Genomic DNA, 21,426 nt, shown 5'->3' with positions numbered 1-21,426 from the left:
ATAATTTGGTAAAATTAAATTAAAATTATTTAAACTGTTCAAAATAAATTAATATAAAATGATATAAAATAAAATTAAAAATATTTCTATGTTAAATATTTTTTAATTTATAAATTTTGATAATTCGAAAAATTAACAACTCTTGACTAGTGATATATAAAAAATAGTATTTATAAAATTAACTAAACAAAGCAAATGAGTTAATAATTTAATATCCTATATTGAAAATAAAAGGTCATAAGTTATGATTAATTAATGATAAACTTGTCACAAGAATCAAAATTACTTATTCTAATAAATAAAAAATTGAATATCTTAATTTAAAAATAAAAAAACTAAAATTATAGATTTAAAATTATACCAAATCAAAATAATTGGTAATTGGACAGCAAAAACAATAAGAAATCCGATGTAAAATATTATTTCCTGCACCAAGGCATATGATTGATTAGTTAATGATTCTAAATTCAATATTGGTTCATCAAAGATATATAAACTCATACCCAAATTTCTGAATAATAAAGAAAAGTAGAACTTCACTCAGGATATAAAATAAACTTTGTAGCTGAATATGAACGTTTTTTCTCATCCCACATCGATCGATAAAAGTAGATAAACAAGAATTGGTGAAAAAAAATAAAATGTCCTGAGAAGAAAATATATATATTTGACTCCTATACATTGATAACATAAGAAGATAGAAGAATTTGGATTCTGGGGTACCTTTATTCCAATTTAGCCTAAAATATAATATAGGTATATTTTATGAGTAAACAATATATTTACCTATAATGATAAGGGATATTTATACCGTTATTTTATCACGTTATAATAATTATAATATAGGTATATTTTATGAAAAGGTTATAATAATTATTTTAAATATAATATAAATGCAATGTTGATTTTTGATTAGTTGGTTTATTAGATAAATTTTATATGTACGATATTGTTTTTCTTTTTATAATGTAATGATCATTTTACAAATTCACACACCCACACAAACAAGATAGGCGCATTAGATGAAAATCGGGTGTAAAAATCCGATAAATGTATGATAATCTTTTTCCCATTAGATTTTAAATATCACATTAATTAGCTTTTTTCCTGTGTGAAATTAGGTGACAAATTAAAAAGGTGAGGAAACGTATCCATTCAGCTTTGGGTTAAGAGAAAGTCAAATATTGAATTAATCACACGTTAATAACTGCCTTTTGTTTCTTCTATAAATGAGTGTGTGATCCCATCAACTCCACAATTGTAAGCATCCATTGAAGTGGTTAGAGGGAGGGTGAGGATGCAGGGAATTAAATTAGTGTTTACAATAATGTTGGTGGTTGCTGGCATTGTAGCAGTGCCACGCATCTCGGCTCAAGTATGCAATGGTAATTTGGGTACTATTCAAGAGGAATGCGAGGAGTACTATAAACCCGGAGGGCCAACTATTCCGCCATCTACAGAATGCTGCAACGCTCTGAGAAATGTTGATGTGCCCTGCATGTGCCGACTTGCTAACAATTTTCAGTCATACTTCAGCGGGGGAAAAGTTGTCTATACCCTCAGGCAGTGTGGAAAAGATGTTCCTCCCGGAACCACCTGCGGAGGTCTCTCTTTTCTTCAAAAATGCTAGTGTGATTAGGGTGTTAGTTAAGGAATTCAAGAAAAATATTTTTCATCTTTTTATCTTCTCCTATATATATATATATGACTTCTATAATAAATACTTTTTATTTCAGGTTACCGTGCTCCCCCTGCTTCTACTCAGGTGTGAACGTCAGCATTGAAGACGTATGCATACAACTTCCCTTACCTCGGGATCCATAAATAACTAAATAAGCCAAACATGGCCTGCATGCGTCATTGCGTCCTACATATTGTGTTTTTCTTTTTCTGTTTATGATAAATAAATATATTTCACTGGTTTATCTATGACACCGACTTCAATGTTAATTCAGCAGCAGTGATATATATATCATCCCATTATATTTGATTTTCTTTGAAAAATTATTATATGAAAAATAAATTCAATATTTAACACAATTCTATTTAATAATTCGGATAATTACTCGGAGAATGTTAATGTATGGAGTATTTTAAAATATTGATCTTAACGAAATATTTGTTTTAAGGAGCTATTCATGTTATATAGTAAATGCTTTTCAAGTTATTTATTAAAAGAACATTTTTCATGTATAAATCAAATATCTCTAGTACTTTGCAATTTGCATACCGAGACTAAGCTCATACAACCCTTCACCCTAATTTCTATCAGCACCAATAGATATTAAATATATAAAACCGAAAATAAATTAAATAACTACCAAAGAGGTAAATTGTTTATGCAAAATTCTCTTTTCTGACCACCTTATCCCAGATTCTGGAAGATTACTCCTTTCGTTCCTACTTGTAAAATATTTTTCATAAATTTATTTGTCTATTTTCATAAAATTCTTTTCTAATTTCAAGATATATTAATTATTTTTTCTTACATACTTTTTATTCAATTATTTTCTCTCAAAACATTAATAAAAAACAATTAAATAGATAAAAGATAAAAAAATTAAAATGATGATACAAATTATTATAATTAATTACTTTTCCTAATAAATATGATTTAGTTGGAATAGTCTTATAATTATAATTAATTAGTAACCAAGGGAATATATTCATTGCCTTTATTTTTGTAAAGGTTAACTTGCCGTAGTTTTTGTTTCATTTTTTCTCCCGTCTTCTTTTTCATCCACCGGAAATAATTATAAAAGGTAGGATTTTTTAATGTTAAATTGATCATATTCACCTCATGTATTCTTGGACACAAACCCAATTACATCTCATACCCTTACACACAACCAATTATAAACATACAATTAATAAAATAAAAACAAATAATTTCAACCTGTAAAATAAAAAAAAAGCACTAATATTTTAAATAAATAAATGAAACCCACAATTTTATTTTGATATTTTTCTTCCATAACCGTCTTCTTCATCTTAGTATTGCATTTATGTTCATAATATTCACCATAGCTATGGAGTATTGGCCGGCTAACATAGGCTATATATATGTTATAAGGAGCAGTGAAGGCTTTATGCCTAATTGGAATTCACTATCTAAAGGTTAAATGGTAGTACGTAGATTACTAATTTGTCTATGAAAGGTAAATGATAGCCATGCATCGTTGAAAATGGCGTAGCGAGAAATTTATATATTACTATTAGGCATCGTTGTCGTTGAGAAATGAAAGTTTTCAGGGATATTTATGATTCAGACAATGGTTGATCGCACAATCGTCGATAATTTTCAAAACATGCAGTACACGTTTAACGTTTTTTTTTTTTTTTTTTTATTGAAGCTAATATACGGTGCATCAAAGTATTTACGAATTAGAATATGACAGATTTGTGATTGTAATCAACGTTATTTGTTTTCTTGATTATACGGCTCATTAGGACATTATTGATATATAAGATTGAAATTATATTTTGTAATCAACATGTATGTACGTAAAGATTTGAGGGTTGATGTTAAAAACAATATTTCTCTCATCCAAAGACTGTTAGGCGGTCATGTAAGTTAATGTAAGTTAAGTGATGATATATATATATATATATATATATATATATATATATATATATATATATATCAAAGTAAACTTGTAATTTAAATAGATGTAATTTGATTAGATAATTTGATACATGCAATAGTAAATGTGTGATAATTATTAAGATCGATTAATTTTTTTTATGTAAACAATAGAATGTTCAAATTACAATACATGTTTGAAGTGTGTTAAGAGTACTACTTGTATAAGATGATCCCATGGTTCCCAGGAGGGGCATAGGGATTAGAGTAATAAGGAGGTAATAGTTTCATGATTTCAAATTATCACTAACATAATATACTAATTATCAATATTTATGGATTAAAAATATCACTTCCAGTTAGTGTTTTAAATTCAAAGATTGGAAATTAATTGTGTGCTAAATATTTTATTTAGGTTTTTGAATTTATCATAATTAAAGATTAAATGTGCATTTTATGTTTATTATTATTTTTTTAGTTGTTGTTACTACTCTTAATTTCACTACTCAAATTAATCAAATCCTAAAATTACATGTACAAATTTTAATGTTTGGAAGGAGTCTCTTGAGATTGTTCTCAATTGCATGGAATGGACGAATCAATCCATTTTAACTATAAAAAAATCTAATAAGACTTAATTTTTTATGACACTAGCTAGATCAAACTAAATTGATATTTTGTGATGATAGAACGAACTAGACAACTCTTTATTATGACTCGGAATCAAAATGAGTCATTCAAAAAATAAAAGAAGTGAGACACAAATTCCAAAATTACATGTACAAATTGTAAAGTTGGGAAGGAATCACTTGAGATTGCTTTCAATCTTATGGAATTAGACAAAATGACCCATCCTGCCTATAAAAGTCTCAAATAAAACTTTATTTTTCATGACGCTATATAAAATTATGTCATTTGTAATGCTAGATCAAATTAAGTTATTCTTTCTTAAGATACTTTAAATCAAATCAGCTCATTAAAAAAAAATAAAAGAAGAAGACAGTTAAGAATATTATGAAAGGTTGTTCTTATTCAAAAAAATATATAAAAGAGCAAGATGAGGAATTTAATTGTGCACATGTAAAAAGGTTAACGTGAGAAGAAGGGTTGTCCCAAGTACACCAACTTGGGTGTGAAGAAGGTTAAATTCTTTGCTTTTATTTGTTATGAAATTAATTAGTTTGTATACCCAAGGACAATAATGGGTAGATTCTTGTGCTAATGTGTATGTAAGGTTACTTGTGAAGTCATGTACAAATTATAAAGTTTGGAAGGAATAAGTTGAGATTGTTCTCAATTACATGAAATTAAACAAATCAACCCATTCTAACTATGAAAAACTCAAATAAAATTTTATTTTTCATGATGCTATATCAAGTCATATAATTTTTTTTTCTAATTTTAAATCAAAGTATGCCATTCTTTTTTATGACACTCTAAATCATACCAGGTCATTCAAAAAATAAAAGAAACAAGACACTTGAAGATATTTTAAAAAAAATTTCATTCAAAAAAAAAGATAAAAGAATAAGATAAGGAATTTATATATTTATTGTATCATTAAAAAGGTTGACATATGAAGAAGGATGACCCCAAATACACCAACTAGCGTGTGAAGAAAGATAAATTCTTTACTTTTGTTTGTTATAGAATTAATTAGTTTGTATATCCAAGGACAATAATGGATAGATTCTTGTGCTAACTATATTCATAAAACTAATATTATATTTCTTGCCTACACACATTTAAATGAAGTAAAGCTATAACACACACACATATATATATATATATATATATATATATATATATATATATATTTGTAAATATATAATTATTTGAATATATATCAACATTCATGATTTTTATATATATTTTGATTTTAAATAGACGTCAACTAGTATTTTTTTTATATAAATTATAAAATAATATAGAAATATTCTGAACCCGTAAGCTCAATTAAAGAACTTTAAACCAAATGCCGTGCCCATGCAAGGAATTTAAATGCAAATATGGGTATCTTAATTAAAATGCGAGTTTAATAAAATAAAAGTATTTGAAATTCATCATTTTGATCTTTCTATCTTTTGGTGCTTATTTAAATATCAAGCAACCAACCTTTAAATCAAACCACTTGTTTAGTTAATTTTATAAATATATGTTATTTTACATGTATCATTAGTTAAGAGTTCTTATTTTTTTAATTATAATTTTTTAAATTAAAATAAAATATTTCATATTTAAATACATTTAGAATTTAATTTCATATGTATTTATATTTATAATAAAATTTTATTTTAACATAAACTAATATATTATTATATATAAAAATTTGTCCATATTTAATTATAATTTTTTAAAAAAATACACAAACTAATATATAGATTATTTAAAAATTTATTTTATGTAATTTATACAAATAATGTAAATTTCAAATAATATATAAATAATATAAAAAATGAAAATTAAAAATTTATTACTTTTGACAATTAAAATAAATTTTTTATTACTTATATATATAAAAAAATTAATAATTTTTCTAAATTACATAAAATAATTTATAAAAATAATTTAATTATTATTTTATGTAATTTTATTTTTTTATATAATTGGTATTAAAAAATTTATTTACTGAATATTTTTTTGTAGTTAAAATTAAAATATTAACATGTAAGTTCCTAAAAAAATTAAATACTAAAATCTTAATAATTTATAATTAGAATAAAAATAATTTACCTATTAAAATAAATTTGCCTATTAATTGATGCAATTATATTAATTTTTATAATTAGATTAAAAATACCTGTATTAAAATCAATCTACAAAAATAATTTATATATTAATTTATGATTTTTAATTATAAATTGGTAAAATTAAATTAAAATTATTTAAACTATTCAAAATAAATAAATATAAAATGATATAAAATAAAATTAAAAATATTTCTATATTAAATATTTTTTAATTTATAAATTTTGATAATTCAAAAAATTAAAAATTAATAAATCTTGACTAATGATATATAAAAAATAGTATTTAAAAAATTAACTAAACAAATGCCATAATGATTTAATACCCAGTATTGAAAATAAAAGGTCATAAGTTATCATTAATTAATGATCAACTTGGCAAGAAGAATCAAAATTACTTGTTCTAATAAATAAAAAATTCAATAATGTATTGATTTAGAAATAAAAAAACTAAAATTATGAATTTAAAATTATACCAAATCAAAATAAATAACAAATCCGATATAGAATATTATTTCGAGCACCCAGACATACGATTCATTAGTTAATGATTCTAAATTCAATATTGGTTCATCAAAGATATATAAACTCATGTCCAAATATCTCAATAATAAAGAAAAATAGAACTTCCCTTAGGGTATAAAACAAACTTTGTAAAACACGAACGTTTTTTCTCATCCCACATCGATAAAAGTAGATAAATCACACGATGAAAAAAAGTAAAAGGTCTTGAGAAGCTATACATTGTTAACATCAGGAAATAGAAGCATTTGGATTCTCAAGTAACTTTATTCCAATTTAGCCTAAAATAAATATAGGTATATTTTATGAGTAAACAAGATATTTACCTATAATAATAAGGGATATTTATACCGTTATTATATCACGTTATCTTTTTTTCTTCATAAAATTGGCCGTAGAAAAGGTGAGAAAGGAAGGGAGGAAAAAGAATGCCAAATTGTAACGTATGGGTTCAGGTATGGTTATAAAGAAAGTCAACTGTTTAATTAATCACATTTTAATAACTATAAGGAAATTAATTACTTGGAGTTGGATGGTTAACGCCACAAGTTATTTTTTTTATTAAAAAATGGCTTCCTTTTGTTTTTCTTGTATAAATACGTGATGTCAATTGTAGGGTTATTAGCATAATAATCCGTCCTGAATCCTGTTTGTGAGCAAAGTTGATTTTGGATTAGAAAGAAGTTGAAATTAATTAAGTGTGAGGATGGGAATTAGAGGGAGCTTAGTGTTAGCAATGTTGGTGCTTGGTGGCATCTCAGCTGAAACTGAAACAGAAGGCATATTAGGAACACCAACTCCATTTGAATGCGGTGATAATATGGCAATTGGATTGAATTGTGGCAGGTATGTGTCACGCATTGGGCCAAAGGAACCGCCATCACCAGCCTGCTGCCAAGCCCTGGAAGGTGCTGACATTCCCTGCCTATGCCAATATTTTACTATTTACGCTCTTCTCTTCAGCTTAGAAAAAGGTGTCTATGTGCTCAATTCCTGTGGAATCCCAGTTCCACCCGGAACCCGCTGCGGAAGTAACTTTTCTGTCATCCTTACTCCTTAATTACTCTCCTTTCTTAATTAGTAATATAGAAAATTAAGGTGCATGCGTTAAAAGAATTAATTAATGTATTTTTAACAATATTAGCGGTGTCATAGACTGTGAGGACTCTCAGTCACATGGATTCATAATTTAATGTGCTCATCATTCTGATCCTAATCCTAAGATGTTAATCATGCAAGACACATTAGTATTTCTATTGTTTGAACTTTCAATAATGATTTGGTGTATGGAAGCTTATTTCCTGAATTTTTGTTTTTTTCAGGTTACACTTTCCCTCCTGCTCCTGCTCCTGCTCGTCCGGAGAATTGAAGACTTCCCTTGGGATCCATAACTAACTAAATAAGTCCAACATGCATGGCTCCTGCATGCCGTATGCGTCATTGCGTTTCACTATTTTCCTTTTTAATGGTTTATAATTATATTTCACTAGTTTATATATGTTAGATACTGAGTTCAATGTTAATTGAGACAACAGTGATATATCTTTTTCTATGATCTTTTCTTCATAATTCTTCTAATATTTTAAAATGAAAAATAAACATAATTATATAAGCACTTGACACCATTCTATCTGGAATAATTATCGGGGTATAGGATTTTGTTGTAATGATACTCGTGTAGCTCATATTCGGTACACTGGTGCCTTTCATCTAATAATAATTTTCGCTTATAAAAAAACATTTTATTTAATAATTCGGACAATTACTTAGAGGATGTAAAGAACATGAATGGTGGTGTGAGGGTAACATAGTCAACTATGGAGTCAACGAAGTGCCCATCATCAAGTTCATCTGTGCACGCAAAGTTGAGCTAGTAGACGTTGCTGGAAGCGTATGCCATGAAACATTTCATCGGATAAGTTGCTGAGCCTGTCCTCCTTCACTCTGCTTCTTCTTCTTCTCTTTTGCTGCTACTCGTAACTTTGGAGCTCTCCAACTTTAACATAGAACGAGCTTCTTCTTCTTGCCTAAATTTAGCTTTGAGTTAATCTCATTTCGTATCTTTGAAAACTCATCTAATCTCATTTCGTTTCATTCCATTTTCTATTATGTCTTTTCACATCTCCTAATAGGAATAAAAATAAAATAAATACTTACTAGTTTTTCAACATTAATTAAGAAATTTAAATATATATATATATATATATATTTATTGAAATATGTAAAATTATGTTATTTATATATTTTTTTTATATTTTCATGTGATCTGTATAATACATTTTTTTATTTTTTAATTAATATCCTAAAAATACTAATCAACAACGTTCAAAAGATAATCAGAAATAATTATGTATTTAAAATCATTCTTAGAATAATTTTCAACAACGTTACTCTTCCACTTTAATGACTTTTTGTATATGTTCTATTTTATTAGTTCATCATTCAACTATAAGCTTTTATTGAATAGGTTAAGTCTATAATTTTATAAAATTTTAAAACCATCTCTTTAGCAACTCTTTATATGCATTTTATTTTATTAATCTAATCTTTAGATTAAAATGATTTTTGAATAAATCAAGTTTATAAGTTTATTAGTTTTCAAAATTATTTTTCACTTTGGTAAATAGTAGACTAATATATATTTTTAAAAATATCAATTATAAGAGTATATAATTATGAATGTCTAATTTATCTAAAATTTAGTGTATATTATCGTTAAAGTAAGTTAAAATATTCAATAGGTATATTATCGTTAAAGTAAGTTAAAGATCATAACTGTCACATAAAAGTATTCCGAAACTAATTTGAGGTTTCCTTTTAAGAAACAATTTAACAAATTCATATGAAATTATTTTTTCAAAATTATGTTTTATATAATTTTAAATTAATATTTACTTTTAAAAAGATATATCCAATCATATATATGAAATATGAAATTAAATGGAGGTCTTTCTCACTTCCATTTTATAAACGGAGATCATTTTCGTTTGATATTATTTTTCTTCTTTCTTTTTTTCCATCTCTCTTAAGTTAAGTAGATATTTTTTTAAAAATATTTTTCATAAAAGTTTATTTCATTTTTTTTCTAAAAGAACATTTTTCATTTCATTTCATTCCCTTTGTCTAGAAAACATATTAGTTGTTAAAAATTATTTAATTGATTTTAAGATTATTTAACCGCGACAAGTTTAATTCAAATGTAATCTAATCACACCAATCAACATATTAATTACGTCTCATAACGGTCTGTTTACTGAAGTTACAATTAAAACACACAAAAAATATATTTTATTTTTATCGAGACTAAATTAACATATAAAAAAAATTAAGAGAACAAAATTAATATTATTCATAGAATCTCAAATATATTTTATCTTTTATTATATTATACATTAGAAAATGTACACAATTACTTTTTGTCTTCTAAAAAACCTTCCTCGCATGGTTATCTGACAGTTGATACATTCTATAACTGTAACGTGTAAACTCTGAAACTTAGGACCACCTGAAAATTACTGAAATTGTTACATTTTGATTTTAAAATAAATACTTAAAAAGAATATCTATCTTTTATCCGAGCAACAGTCTCTGTGTTGTGTCTGTCTGCTGAGTGCTGAGAGAGAATGGAGCTGTGCACTCGAACCTTCACAAGTTTCTTTCTTTTCAACCCTTCTTCCTCTTCAAACCCTCTTCTTCTTCGTGCTAATGCCAACGCTAAAACACCCTTCAAATTCAATTCCCTTAAACTCTCATCTTTCCCCCCTCATATTCACCTCTTCCAACCCTTTCTCTCTCCTCACACTTCTTCTCCCTTCACACTCTCAGCTGCTTCTGCTTCTTCTTCTTCTTCTTCAGTTGCAGTTGGCACAGAACAGGACCGTCTTCCAGCAGAATTGAATGTCACTGAAACAGCGGAACCCAATTCCAGAGTATGTTCTTTTTTCTTCTTTTTTTTTCCCCCTTTATCCTTATTTCTCAGTTTGGTTCAACGCAACAATCATATGTGAATCGTTTGTAGTTTGCTATATAATTTATTAAGGGTAATGATGATTGTGAACTATATGCAAGGTGTATTTTTCTCTTCAACATGGCCATATCTTGTTACTTAAACGATAGGAGAGGATTCAAATTCCATGCAAGCTTATTAATCAATTGCAAAAGAAAGCCTTAAAAATAAGATAATTGTAAGCAATTGAGCATATATCCTGGACCAGAATTCATATCACTGAATATGTACTTTTGCATCTCTTTCCCTTTGCAGGTTAGATTGCATGTGGAGGTGCCATCATTGGTATGTGAGGATTGTTACAAGAGGGTCATAGCAGAGTTTATGAAGCAAGCAAAGGTGCTATGGGGTTACACTTATGCTTTATATAATTATATAATATTATAATGTAATGTCTTTCTCATATTCTGGCTCAAAGAAAATATATGCATCAAATTATTGTTGTCTGTGAATATGGTGCACTTTATTTTGTCGGTCAGGAGGATTTCCAGTTTCTAAATTTGAAACTATAACTATAACTATAACCTCTCAATGAAAATTTCGGGTTACTAAACCTCACAATCTTAAGGGATGTGCTCTATCCTATCATATATGAATTTACTTAAGATTGTCATGGATCCCAGGTTTCAGCATCCAAGGGCTGCATGTTATCTTTATGAGCTAATTTACCGTTGTTTTAAGTCTAACAGATCCCTGGATTTCGCCCTGGAAAGAAAGTTCCAGAAAGCATTCTTATTAGTTATGTTGGGAGTCAAAATGTTCAGAAGGCTACTATTGAATCTATATTGAGGAGGACACTCTCACATGCTATGACATCGGTATGTTGCAATATAGTTTCTATTTTCTTATTTTTGATATCCTTATTTTTTTTCTCTTGATGTTAATTCTTTTTACACTTTTGGATTCAATGTGTTTACTTGCAATTATATCTGTTAATAATTCCCTGATCTTGAAATCTTACTTCATTATTGAAAGACAAACTTATTGGTTCATGACCTTTCCTCATTACATAAGTCTATTTAACAGTGCTATCTAATAGTGCATTTATTTAAAATCTGTGCCACTGAAATGCCTTTGATCTGAGGACTTGATACTGATCAACAGATTAAAAAAAAATCTTTATAATTTCCTGATCATTTGTCCAAGGTTCTTACTGAATAAAGTGGATTATTAGATCAAGTATTATTCTGATCTTACACTTGAGCATTTCATAATTAACTTTGTTTATAGGTTACTGGAAGGGCTTTGCAGGACTCGGTACGAATAGTGACTAAGTTTTCTGAGATGGAGGAGACATATTCTTCTCTTGGGTCTCTTAGGTAATCTATAGGTTAAGCTTTTTGAAATATATTTTCCATTAGACTCGTTATTTTTCTCTTCCTTTGCTGCATCTATAATACTAAAACTATATTCTGACATAATATAGAGAAAAGGAAGACTATCATTAAGAATGCTAATATTGTCAGAATGTCAGCCAAAGCCAACAATTTCTTCAGGCAGATTATATTAACTATTCTCACTTATTTAACTTCTCCAATCTCCAGATATGATGTCCTTGTTGATATTGCACCAGAAATCAAATGGATTCCAGATAATAATGCATACAAAAATTTAAAGATTGTTGTTGAGATAGATAGTGATATAGATGCTCACACAGCATCTGAACAAGAATTTAGAAGGCGCTATAAATCCATTGGTGCTCTGAAAGTGGTTACTGACAGAGGGCTACAGGTGACTAAATTTAATTTATACCAGTCTGCTGGCATACAACCATTTGCTTTTTTTTTTTTAAATATGATTATTTACTAGAAATTCGATTCATTTGAAACTTTCATGAATCATTTTAGTCATAACACTTCCAAGTTCTATAAAGCAAGCACAAACTATATAGATTTCCTCATGTATGTTTTATATTTAGTTGTGGCTGATACAATGAAGGATATTTACTGATTAATTTTTATGGTATCTTTACTATCTCATACTAATAAATAACTCTCATACAGACATTTATTATCTTGATAATTGATATCTGTATTAATAATTTCGACCGGTCTACCCAAAATTAGCCAGCTGCTACAAATTTTTTTTGTTCACAGGTTGGAGATGTTGTTGTCCTTGACATCTCAGCAACAACCATTGATCAAGATGAATCAAATGTTAAAAGTATTCCTTCTGCTGAAAGTAAAGGTCGGGTGATGTGCTTGAAGGATGATAATAAGCTGATAAGTGATAGAAGTCTTTTTTTTTGTAGTACATCGTGAACATATTTCCTCTAAACCTATATTAGATATGCAGGCTTTAATTTTGATACAGAATATGGTGAAAAAGTATTACCGGGTTTCCTTGATTGTATAATTGGAATTCAACAAGGTGAATCAAAGTCTTTTCCTCTTGTATTTCCTGAAACATGGAACCAAGAAAATCTTCGAGGTGTTCATGCTCAGTTTACTGTAAGTTTCTAATGCTGAATCAAAGAAGTTTAATTGTTTTAGGGACATGAACTGACATGATAGTTTTTTTCTTTTGGTCCTTTGGATACCAAATTCTTCATAATAAATACATTTTGGCCATATGTCTCGTACAATTTATGGTGCTTTTTCATCTCCTTATGATACAGTTATTGTCTTTGATTTATAAAAGAGGGAGTAACACTTTCTTTTCTTACATTAGCATGTTTATGGTCTTAGCTTTGTTGCTCCATCAGATTTTAAGCACTAGGTTTTATCTTTGCATTTACCTCCAAGAAAGAGGATGAAAGCAAGAAATGGAGCTTTACCTTTCTTGTTGAGCTTGTGTAGTCGTAGCGCCATCATACAGTAACCGTGATCTAGCTAGAAGTCTTCTAGTGTTTTCCATATATGATCCTAAAATCAAAAGTCAAATCCTTACAGATAAATATAAAATGATTGTGCAATGATTCGAGTAGCTGCTGCATTTTATTATCAAAAGTTCTATTTCTGTGATGATGCTTTTGCTTGGTAATATAAAAATAATAATAAAGTTATAAATCTTTGTTTGAATATCTATATTTCTAATAATCTAGATGATCTTGAGAATTTCATCCAGTTTGCTAGTCAAGCTAGTAATCCCTTTCAGTTCATAAACCAGATTGTGCACATCTCAGCGACTATAGGTCGGTTGAGGCAAGCAAGTGAAGTTTTCACCTATTCCCTATGATTTTTAGAAGTCTGTAGGCAGAATAGCTGCCCCTAGGCAAACGACTCCAAAATCAGTGATTCATTAGATAGAGAAGTCATGAAAAGTTCTCGGCATGAAAGAAGGATGTGACTCCTCTCTAGCCTAGCACCCTTTCCCTCAAACTTGAGAACAGGCATCTCAGATGGAAAGTTTTTGAACTTTCAGGCAATGTTGTCTAAACTGCCTTCTTGCTTTCCATTAGAGGGGATAGTTTATCCCTCTGCCAAAATTAAACTATATTTGCTCTCAATGGGAATGGGATTCAAACTCTGGATTTTCTAAATAGTGTACACAGAGCTCAACTAATTTACATGAGTACAACATTAGGTGCATGTTTGGGTCTCATCATTTTCTTGTAGCTTGCTTAAACACACCTTTGGCTTCATATATAACTGATCTTGATTATTGTAAATACCTTTTATGCATAACAGGTTGAATGCAAAGAACTTTTTTACAGAGATTTACCTGAGCTGGATGATTCTATTGCTGATAAGCTTCTCCCTGGATGCACCACAGTGGAGCAGGTGACTTTTTTACCCTTAAGTACGATTGTCAAGTAAATTAAGGAATTATTTTGTGTTGAATTTAGAGTAAAATTCTCTAGCATGAATTGCCAGGTCAAAGACTTGTTGTTACAGAAATGCCAAGAGGTGGAGCAAACAGCTAGAGAACAAGCCACTGATAATGCTATCTTAGATCAGGTTTCTAAGGTAACATTACATTAAGTAGCTGTATTAGATTGATTTTGTCTCATGTTCTAAATTAGAATATACCTTGCCACATGTTTTCAATATGCATGCTTATACATTGTGCATAATGATGTGCATCTGACATGGATACACTAGAGTTGTTATTATGATTTTCTGGTAGGCATATAATGATTATCAAGAAGGACTTCAATTTTCTGAAATAAGATGACAAGACCTACCTTTCCTTATGAACCTCATGGTTGATTTTGAATCATATCATATCTTGTAAATCATCTATGTTATATCAAGTATGGTGGTAAGTATACCCTCCGAAAATATCTGATTCTGACATTTATGAAACAAGTTACATTTTAATTTGGATTCCCTCTCTTTGGCCCTTTCCTACCAATAATTCTTTTAATGAATTTTATGCTGCAAGAAAACATTGGATTATATAAATTTTATATTTTATCACAAAAGATCTGTGCATCTTGTCATTTTCAGATTGTACAAGTTGATATACCTCAATCCTTGTTTGAGGAACAAGGAAGGCAGCTTTATGGAGCCAACCTATTAGAAATACAGGTATTGGTTGCAAGTTGCACCATTTTCAGGCCAATCAGGCAACTTAAATTCCAACTTTTTTACATTACTCGTGATTTAATGCAAATAAAAAAATAAAAGAAATAAAAACTCTGTTCTCTCTCAGGCAAAAATGAAACTAAATGAGCAGCAGCTGGCGACTCTGTCAAGTTCAAAGGCTGTGAACGAATTTCTTGAGCATCAGAAGGAAAATATAACAAATTTGATAAAACAGAGTCTGGCAGTTGGTGATATATATAGGCGTGAAAATCTGCAGGTAGCATGTTTGATTAAGATACATTTCCATTATAAATATTTGCTCACGTAACGCTGACAACAAAATCTTTCCCCTTGTCAAAAGATTACAAGTGTATTAGGACCACCACAATTCTGTGATTGAGAAATAATATTTGCTTTGCACATATCACTTGCTTTATAAATTATAATTAAACTATCTAATTGCTGAGTGTTTTTGCTTATTGGAATGATTTGTGCATGTATGTTTTGTAGTTTGCTACTGAGGACCTTGTCAAAGAGGTTGAGAATTCCATTGCTGAATTCAAACGTCAAAACCAAGAATATGATGAGGAACGGGTGAAGGGACAGGTTTGTGCCATACTTCTGAGTTTGTTGACTGTTGTTTATTGTTTTGGCTGCTTCATTGTTTCATATATGCATATACAAAACCACAATATCTTGAACCGTCTTCAAAATGGTCCATGAAATTATAAGCACTTCTAAAGCATAGCATGTTGATTCTATACAATGTCTAGACAATTGTAGTTTAGGTTGCATTTTCAAGTAGGGAAATTTGTGGTTTGGGCCAAACTCCCTTTCCTAATTTAGCGGATTAATTGATCTGATCTTTTTTTACTTTCCTGAAGGTTCAAGAAATACTAGAAGGAGCTAAAGTGCTTGAATGGTTGAGAGAACATGCAGAGGTTCAGTATATAACTAAATGAGGGATGAGCACTAGCCAAAACAAATCAGGAAAATGAAATTGCATGTTCATTTGAATGTGTTTTGTTTCAGCGGATGTAAGTTGTGAGAAAATTTCTTGATTGAATTTTGAAGAAAGAATATTAAGAATAGAATAATGCATTACAAGTTTGTATATTGAGACTTTGATGATAAATTAATAGTAGATAACTCTAACAAAAAACAGTATTGAAAAACACCAATATATTTATCATTACAAATCTGCTTCAAAGTGTCAATGTTAAGCCCTTAAGGAAAAGAAGGAATGTCACTTGCAAGGATCGCTACACTCCACTTAACATAGTTCAGCAGCTTAAAAAGAGGTCTAGAAAGATTGTTTACTAATCTCCACCACTTGTTCCAACAGGGTCTTCATCTACAAATAAAATACCAACTGAAGCATTCTCTATTAATTGTATAGTGAACTTGTCATAAATGCCTTTCTTGCAATATCTTCCCGAGTTTTGTGTAGAGAGATAGCTGCTCCTCTGAACCAAGGTTCCTCATTATCTACATAAATAAAACACTTAAGCGTTACACCTATGGGTAATGGCCATAATGAAATGTATCCAGTTTGATTATGTGTGTAATATTGGTACTGAAAGAAAACAGAATCCTCTAATTTTCACATGAATGAAAGTTAGCCAATAAATTGCTTAAACTAGAGACTCACCTGGTCCAATAGCATCTCAACTGAATAGTCTTGGCCTACAACAAATGATTGATGGTAAATGTAGACGAAAACAGCCATTACCATCTGCAGAGGATGCATCACAGTATAAAACACAACAGTCACAGACTCTCAATAGCTGCAGAGTTATTTGTGTACTTTACTTTATATCATGGCATAGAAAGCAGCTCATGACTTATGGTGAAATTGAAAGCACTGAGCATTGAAACAAGGTGTATATAGCGAGGGCATATAAATTTTATTAGTGATGAATCAATTTCACTTTAATATGTCAATACAATGGGATATCTTAGCTCATCGATAACAAAACGGTAGATATAAAACAAAGAAAATACCCCCAAATACTCAAAGCAAGTTCAGTCATAGCAGTTACTGATTATTGACTAACTATAATGCAATAAAAAATGTGAAAAGTGTATCCTGAATTAAGTAATAGCCTATTCAGATATAAACCAAGGATAATTCTAGCACATAAATATCTATCTATGAGCAAACCTGGCAGTCCATTCTGTCTGTAAATCCACCATGTCCAGGTATACTATCACCAAAGTCCTGTAATCATTCAAAGAGATCAATGCTATTGCTATGTTTGGGAGTTTCAAAGTGAATGGAAAAAGGATGATGGATGCAAAATAAATGTCTAGTATAAAGAGCAAGAACATACTTTGATTTTAAAAGCTCTTTTGAAGCCACTAGCAAAAAAACCTCCAAATGGTGCTATTATTGACGCAAATAGTCCCATCCACAAGGCATGCCACTGTACTGGCAAAACTGCTATCTCTTTCCAAGGAAGCTACAAAATGCTCCAAAATAAAAAACTTTAGTCTTAAATTCTTAATCTTAAGCTTAGTGGCAAAACTGCCATCTCTTTGTAATTATTAGGATAGATTTATTTTTTTGGTACTTACCCAATGAGAAATCAATCCTGGCAATGGAATGTAATCTGGCTTAAAAATTGGGTCAGGGTCACACTGAAGCCAACCAGTTGATAAATCCTGAATTTATTTCACCATCATTAGGAACATCATAAATATTTCCTCATAGATGACAGCACCCAATCAAGATTGTTACCTTCCTTGGACATGTTAGCCACTGGAAGCGACCCAAGAAGTTTGCAAACTGCACAAACATAAGTGACATCATCATGCAAAGCAAAAATACTGAAAAATATCATTAAATCAACTTAAAGTGGAGGTTGTGAGTTAAACACAAAAGATCTAGTAGAGCTATAAACAAGGTGTGAATTTTGAAAGCTTTTTGGGATGGTAGTTGATGTCACTGACTGATGCTTACCGTAAATGCAGCAATCATAGTGGCAACAGACGCTCCAATGAAACCTTCCCATGTTTTCTTTGGAGAAAGCTTGATCAGAGGTGTTCTCCCAAAATAGAAACCGAAGAAATATGCACCAACATCATTCATAGCAATGAGGATTGCAGGGAAAAGAAACCTTTCATCATAATATTAACATGTTAGGTTGTAACTATAAAAAATAAAATCAATTAAAGCATGAAAAACATAGTGGTTGGCAATACCAAAGCAGTTGCTCATATCAGAACCCCTATAGAATTTCCATCGAGCGAGGAAAAACACAGATGCTGGTTTTGCAGAAAAGTGAAACTCTTTGGGAGCAAAAATAATAGACATAATGTAAATTTCATAAATCATGATGCCATGTTTGTAAAGAGTCCCGTTATTTATGTTCTTTTCTTCCTCTTCTTTAATAATGAGAAATCTTTGTACAAGTCAATCAAACCACAAATTTAATAGAAACATCTTTAATATTTTTGAGCTACAACATAGTTAATTCAAAGACCACTAAAATTCCAATTATTATATCTGATTATCCTTTTACTCGTGTGCATAACAACACCAAAGTCAACATATAAAAAATTGAACATATTTTTTACAATACATTGAATGTATGCAAAAATATAATTTTTCCGCGACCATACAGTAAGTTGGAATGAAAACAAGAATTAGAGAAAGTCAGAAAGCTAACAGAAAAACAAAAAAAGAAAAAAGACAAAAAGATGCATATTATTTAAAAGAAATTGTTAAGAGACTATTTCTTGTTTATTGATTTAATGCATCCTTTTTTGTAAGTAACTGTGTTCTACAATTTTCTGATCAAATGTAAATGAAGCTAGATTGCGTAGAATCATATTTGGAAAGATGTTTAAGTAAGCTAAAATCACATAAAATAGGAAAGAATAAACCAAAAGAAGGAATTAGAAAATTGAGATTTCATCATCAAGTAATATAACAGAAGTCATGTTACCAGAATATCCCTACAAATATGTTGGCTACAGTGAACGCAGACTGGGTAAACACAACAATAAGTATCATATGTGTCCATGCATACTGGCCAAACTGATACTTGTAATATCTCTTCTTCAATGAAAGAATAAACCATACAAAACCTGAAATCAAGAATGAAAGATTTTTTTTTAAAATTACAGGCAGCAAACACTTGAACCTGCTGAAGACTAGGTTAACAGGATATTAGATAAAATTAAGTTACGTAACATGATTGATTCAGATTTATGAGGAATATGCCCAACAAAGACAGGACCTAAAGGTATCTTGATTATAACTATTCATGTTTTCTCTCTTTCCAAATTTGGTGACAATTATGAATGAAACATTTGGAAGTACTAACCTGCAATATATAAAAAGTAGCATATAACCATCTGATACTTGATCAGGTTGCTCACAAATCTATACAAGAGTTTATCTGAAGTCACAGTATTCACAAGTTGTTGACTGAGAATACGGCCATATACGAATAGCATTGCTGTGAAGAAATAATGCCTGGACATTGCATTCAGAATCATATCTTTGTGAAACACTATTTATTAAACTAAACATTTCTCATTTGCACATGATCATTTGGAAATTACAGTACATGAATGCTTACCAGTTCAAGAGCTTAAACTTAGGGAGACGTTTATCTTGAGATGCTCTTCTAAGTAGATTGAAGAGCTCACTGGCCATAAATATTTGGATAACCACAACCATGGCCCAGATGTAAAGATGACCCAAGTATATGATTAGTGAGACACTCGCTAGCATCCACAGAGATGAGTATGCACGGATCCACATTGATTTGTATTTGGATTTATCATCGACAAGTAAATTGTTTCCATTTGATTTGCTTATCTCTGCAGGAATCTGACACAAAAAAGCTAGCATCAGTTTCAAATTCTTTAAAATGATTCTTTTTTCTTCTATTTCCCCGGCCCCTTTTCTGCATGTAATGTATCTTATAAGAAGAAAAAAGAGCATTTTAAATGCCAACCAAATGGATCAATAATAATAAGTAGGCTTTGGACACATATAAAGCTGAATTTAATTAGATTAGGATACCACAACAACAAAGCCTTATCCCACTAAGTGAGGTCAGTTACATGCACGCGTTGCTATTTGACATGGTTAAAAATCAAAATTTTATAAATATTAAGTCTAAGATCTTCTTTGATGATGTCCTCCAACGTTCTTTTCAGTCTCCCTCTTCTTCTTTTTCTCGGACTAAAAATAATGAAAAATTCATTCTAACACCTCTTGTGGCCTTCTTTGTACATGCCAAACCACCTTAACTGATTTTCTCATTTTTTTCCCAATGGATACTAAACCAATCTTTTATCGTATAACGTCATTCGGTATTCTTCTTTTTCTTATATGACCACACATCCATCTTAACATTTTCATTTTTGGTACTTTTATTTTTCTTTCATGTTCCTTTAAAACCCAACATTCACTATCATATAGTATAGTTAGATGTCTAACTATACACAAAACTTGCCTTTAAGTTTGGTATGTACTTTACGTTCCCAAACGACCTCTGAAACTTTCTCCATTTAAGTCATCCAACCAATATCCTATGTGTGACATTCTAATTAATTTCACCATCATTTTGTATGATTGATCCTAAATATTTAAAATTAGAAACCTATGGTATGACATCCTCTCCCAATTTTACTTCTGAGCCAAAATCCTCTTGTCTCGCTAAAATTATAGTGCATATACTTTGTCTTCCTCCTACTAAATGAAAATCCTTTGTTTTCAAAAGTCTATCTCCACATATCAAACTTACTATTAATTGTTTCCCTTGATTCTTCAATCAAGACTATATCATCCACAAAAAGCATGCAATTAGGGATAAGCTTTTGTATGTCCTTAATAAGCACATCCAAAACTACATTAAACAAAAACTTGAGCCTTGATATAATCCAACCCCAATAGAAAAGTCCTTGGTTTCATCTTTTGGAGTTCTCACACTAGTAGTTATCTCTTCATACATGTCTTGTATAACTCAGATATAATATAGATAAGAAATAATGTGTAGAGGAGTGAATAATAATTTTGTGCATATTGTCATAATCAAATGATTTCTGAATTGACAGAATCTATAGATAACTGGTCTTGCA

At 29.7% G+C, this 21,426-nt stretch overlaps 4 protein-coding genes across 4 annotated transcripts; 3 read left to right on the top strand and 1 right to left on the bottom strand.

Annotated features, from left to right (window-relative positions):
• The first annotated feature begins 1,250 nt into the window (after positions 1–1,250).
• LOC114383001 lies at positions 1,251–1,930 on the top strand. The gene is made up of 2 exons (XM_028342572.1): positions 1,251–1,604; positions 1,737–1,930. Exons 1-2 carry the CDS (start codon positions 1,298–1,300, stop codon positions 1,769–1,771), a joined length of 342 nt encoding a protein of 113 aa, XP_028198373.1. The 5' UTR covers positions 1,251–1,297; the 3' UTR covers positions 1,772–1,930.
• A 5,551-nt stretch (positions 1,931–7,481) lies between these two features.
• On the top strand, positions 7,482–8,407 carry LOC114383190. Its single transcript, XM_028342806.1, has 2 exons — positions 7,482–7,883; positions 8,175–8,407. Exons 1-2 carry the CDS (start codon positions 7,559–7,561, stop codon positions 8,219–8,221), a joined length of 372 nt encoding a protein of 123 aa, XP_028198607.1. The 5' UTR covers positions 7,482–7,558; the 3' UTR covers positions 8,222–8,407.
• Positions 8,408–10,420: 2,013 nt separating this feature from the next.
• LOC114385261 (trigger factor-like protein TIG, Chloroplastic) lies at positions 10,421–16,528 on the top strand. The gene is made up of 13 exons (XM_028345282.1): positions 10,421–10,781; positions 11,114–11,197; positions 11,548–11,676; positions 12,089–12,177; positions 12,403–12,589; positions 12,955–13,045; positions 13,154–13,308; positions 14,488–14,580; positions 14,674–14,766; positions 15,250–15,330; positions 15,455–15,604; positions 15,838–15,933; positions 16,212–16,528. Exons 1-13 carry the CDS (start codon positions 10,476–10,478, stop codon positions 16,287–16,289), a joined length of 1,632 nt encoding a protein of 543 aa, XP_028201083.1. The 5' UTR covers positions 10,421–10,475; the 3' UTR covers positions 16,290–16,528.
• Positions 16,529–16,638: 110 nt separating this feature from the next.
• Positions 16,639–20,856, bottom strand: LOC114385201 (phosphatidate cytidylyltransferase 1-like). The gene is made up of 11 exons (XM_028345220.1): positions 20,821–20,856; positions 19,917–20,170; positions 19,659–19,810; positions 19,278–19,419; positions 18,290–18,446; positions 18,068–18,115; positions 17,905–17,991; positions 17,661–17,789; positions 17,492–17,548; positions 16,979–17,062; positions 16,639–16,815 (listed from the first exon to the last, which is right to left on the bottom strand). Exons 1-11 carry the CDS (start codon positions 20,854–20,856, stop codon positions 16,735–16,737), a joined length of 1,227 nt encoding a protein of 408 aa, XP_028201021.1. The 3' UTR covers positions 16,639–16,734.
• Between the last annotated feature and the right edge of the window lie 570 nt (positions 20,857–21,426).

The sequence above is a fragment of the Glycine soja genome, chromosome 14, assembly GCF_004193775.1.
Source record: "Glycine soja cultivar W05 chromosome 14, ASM419377v2, whole genome shotgun sequence".
Taxonomy (NCBI): Eukaryota; Viridiplantae; Streptophyta; class Magnoliopsida; order Fabales; family Fabaceae; genus Glycine; species Glycine soja.
Note: the sequence above shows the minus strand (reverse complement) of the source record. Positions and strands in the feature narration are given on the sequence as shown.

Bases quoted from the DNA above. Each gene is read 5' to 3' on its own strand.
- LOC114385261 (XM_028345282.1), top strand. From the start codon at position 10,476: ATGGAGCTGTGCACTCGAACCTTCACAAGTTTCTTTCTTTTCAACCCT. The intron at 10,782-11,113 runs GTATGTTCTTTT...TTCCCTTTGCAG, and splicing joins CAGCGGAACCCAATTCCAGA to GTTAGATTGCATGTGGAGGT. The intron at 12,590-12,954 runs GTGACTAAATTT...TTTTGTTCACAG, and splicing joins TTACTGACAGAGGGCTACAG to GTTGGAGATGTTGTTGTCCT.
- LOC114385201 (XM_028345220.1), bottom strand. From the start codon at position 20,856: ATGGAGAAAGTTTCAGAGGTCGTTTGGGAACGTAAA. The intron at 19,811-19,916 runs GTAAGCATTCAT...TGCAATGTCCAG, and splicing joins AAGTTTAAGCTCTTGAACTG to GCATTATTTCTTCACAGCAA. The intron at 17,992-18,067 runs GTAACAATCTTG...AAATAAATTCAG, and splicing joins GGCTAACATGTCCAAGGAAG to GATTTATCAACTGGTTGGCT.
- LOC114383001 (XM_028342572.1), top strand. From the start codon at position 1,298: ATGCAGGGAATTAAATTAGTGTTTACAATAATGTTGGTGGTTGCTGGC. The intron at 1,605-1,736 runs GTCTCTCTTTTC...TTTTTATTTCAG, and splicing joins TCCCGGAACCACCTGCGGAG to GTTACCGTGCTCCCCCTGCT.
- LOC114383190 (XM_028342806.1), top strand. From the start codon at position 7,559: ATGGGAATTAGAGGGAGCTTAGTGTTAGCAATGTTGGTGCTTGGTGGC. The intron at 7,884-8,174 runs GTAACTTTTCTG...TGTTTTTTTCAG, and splicing joins ACCCGGAACCCGCTGCGGAA to GTTACACTTTCCCTCCTGCT.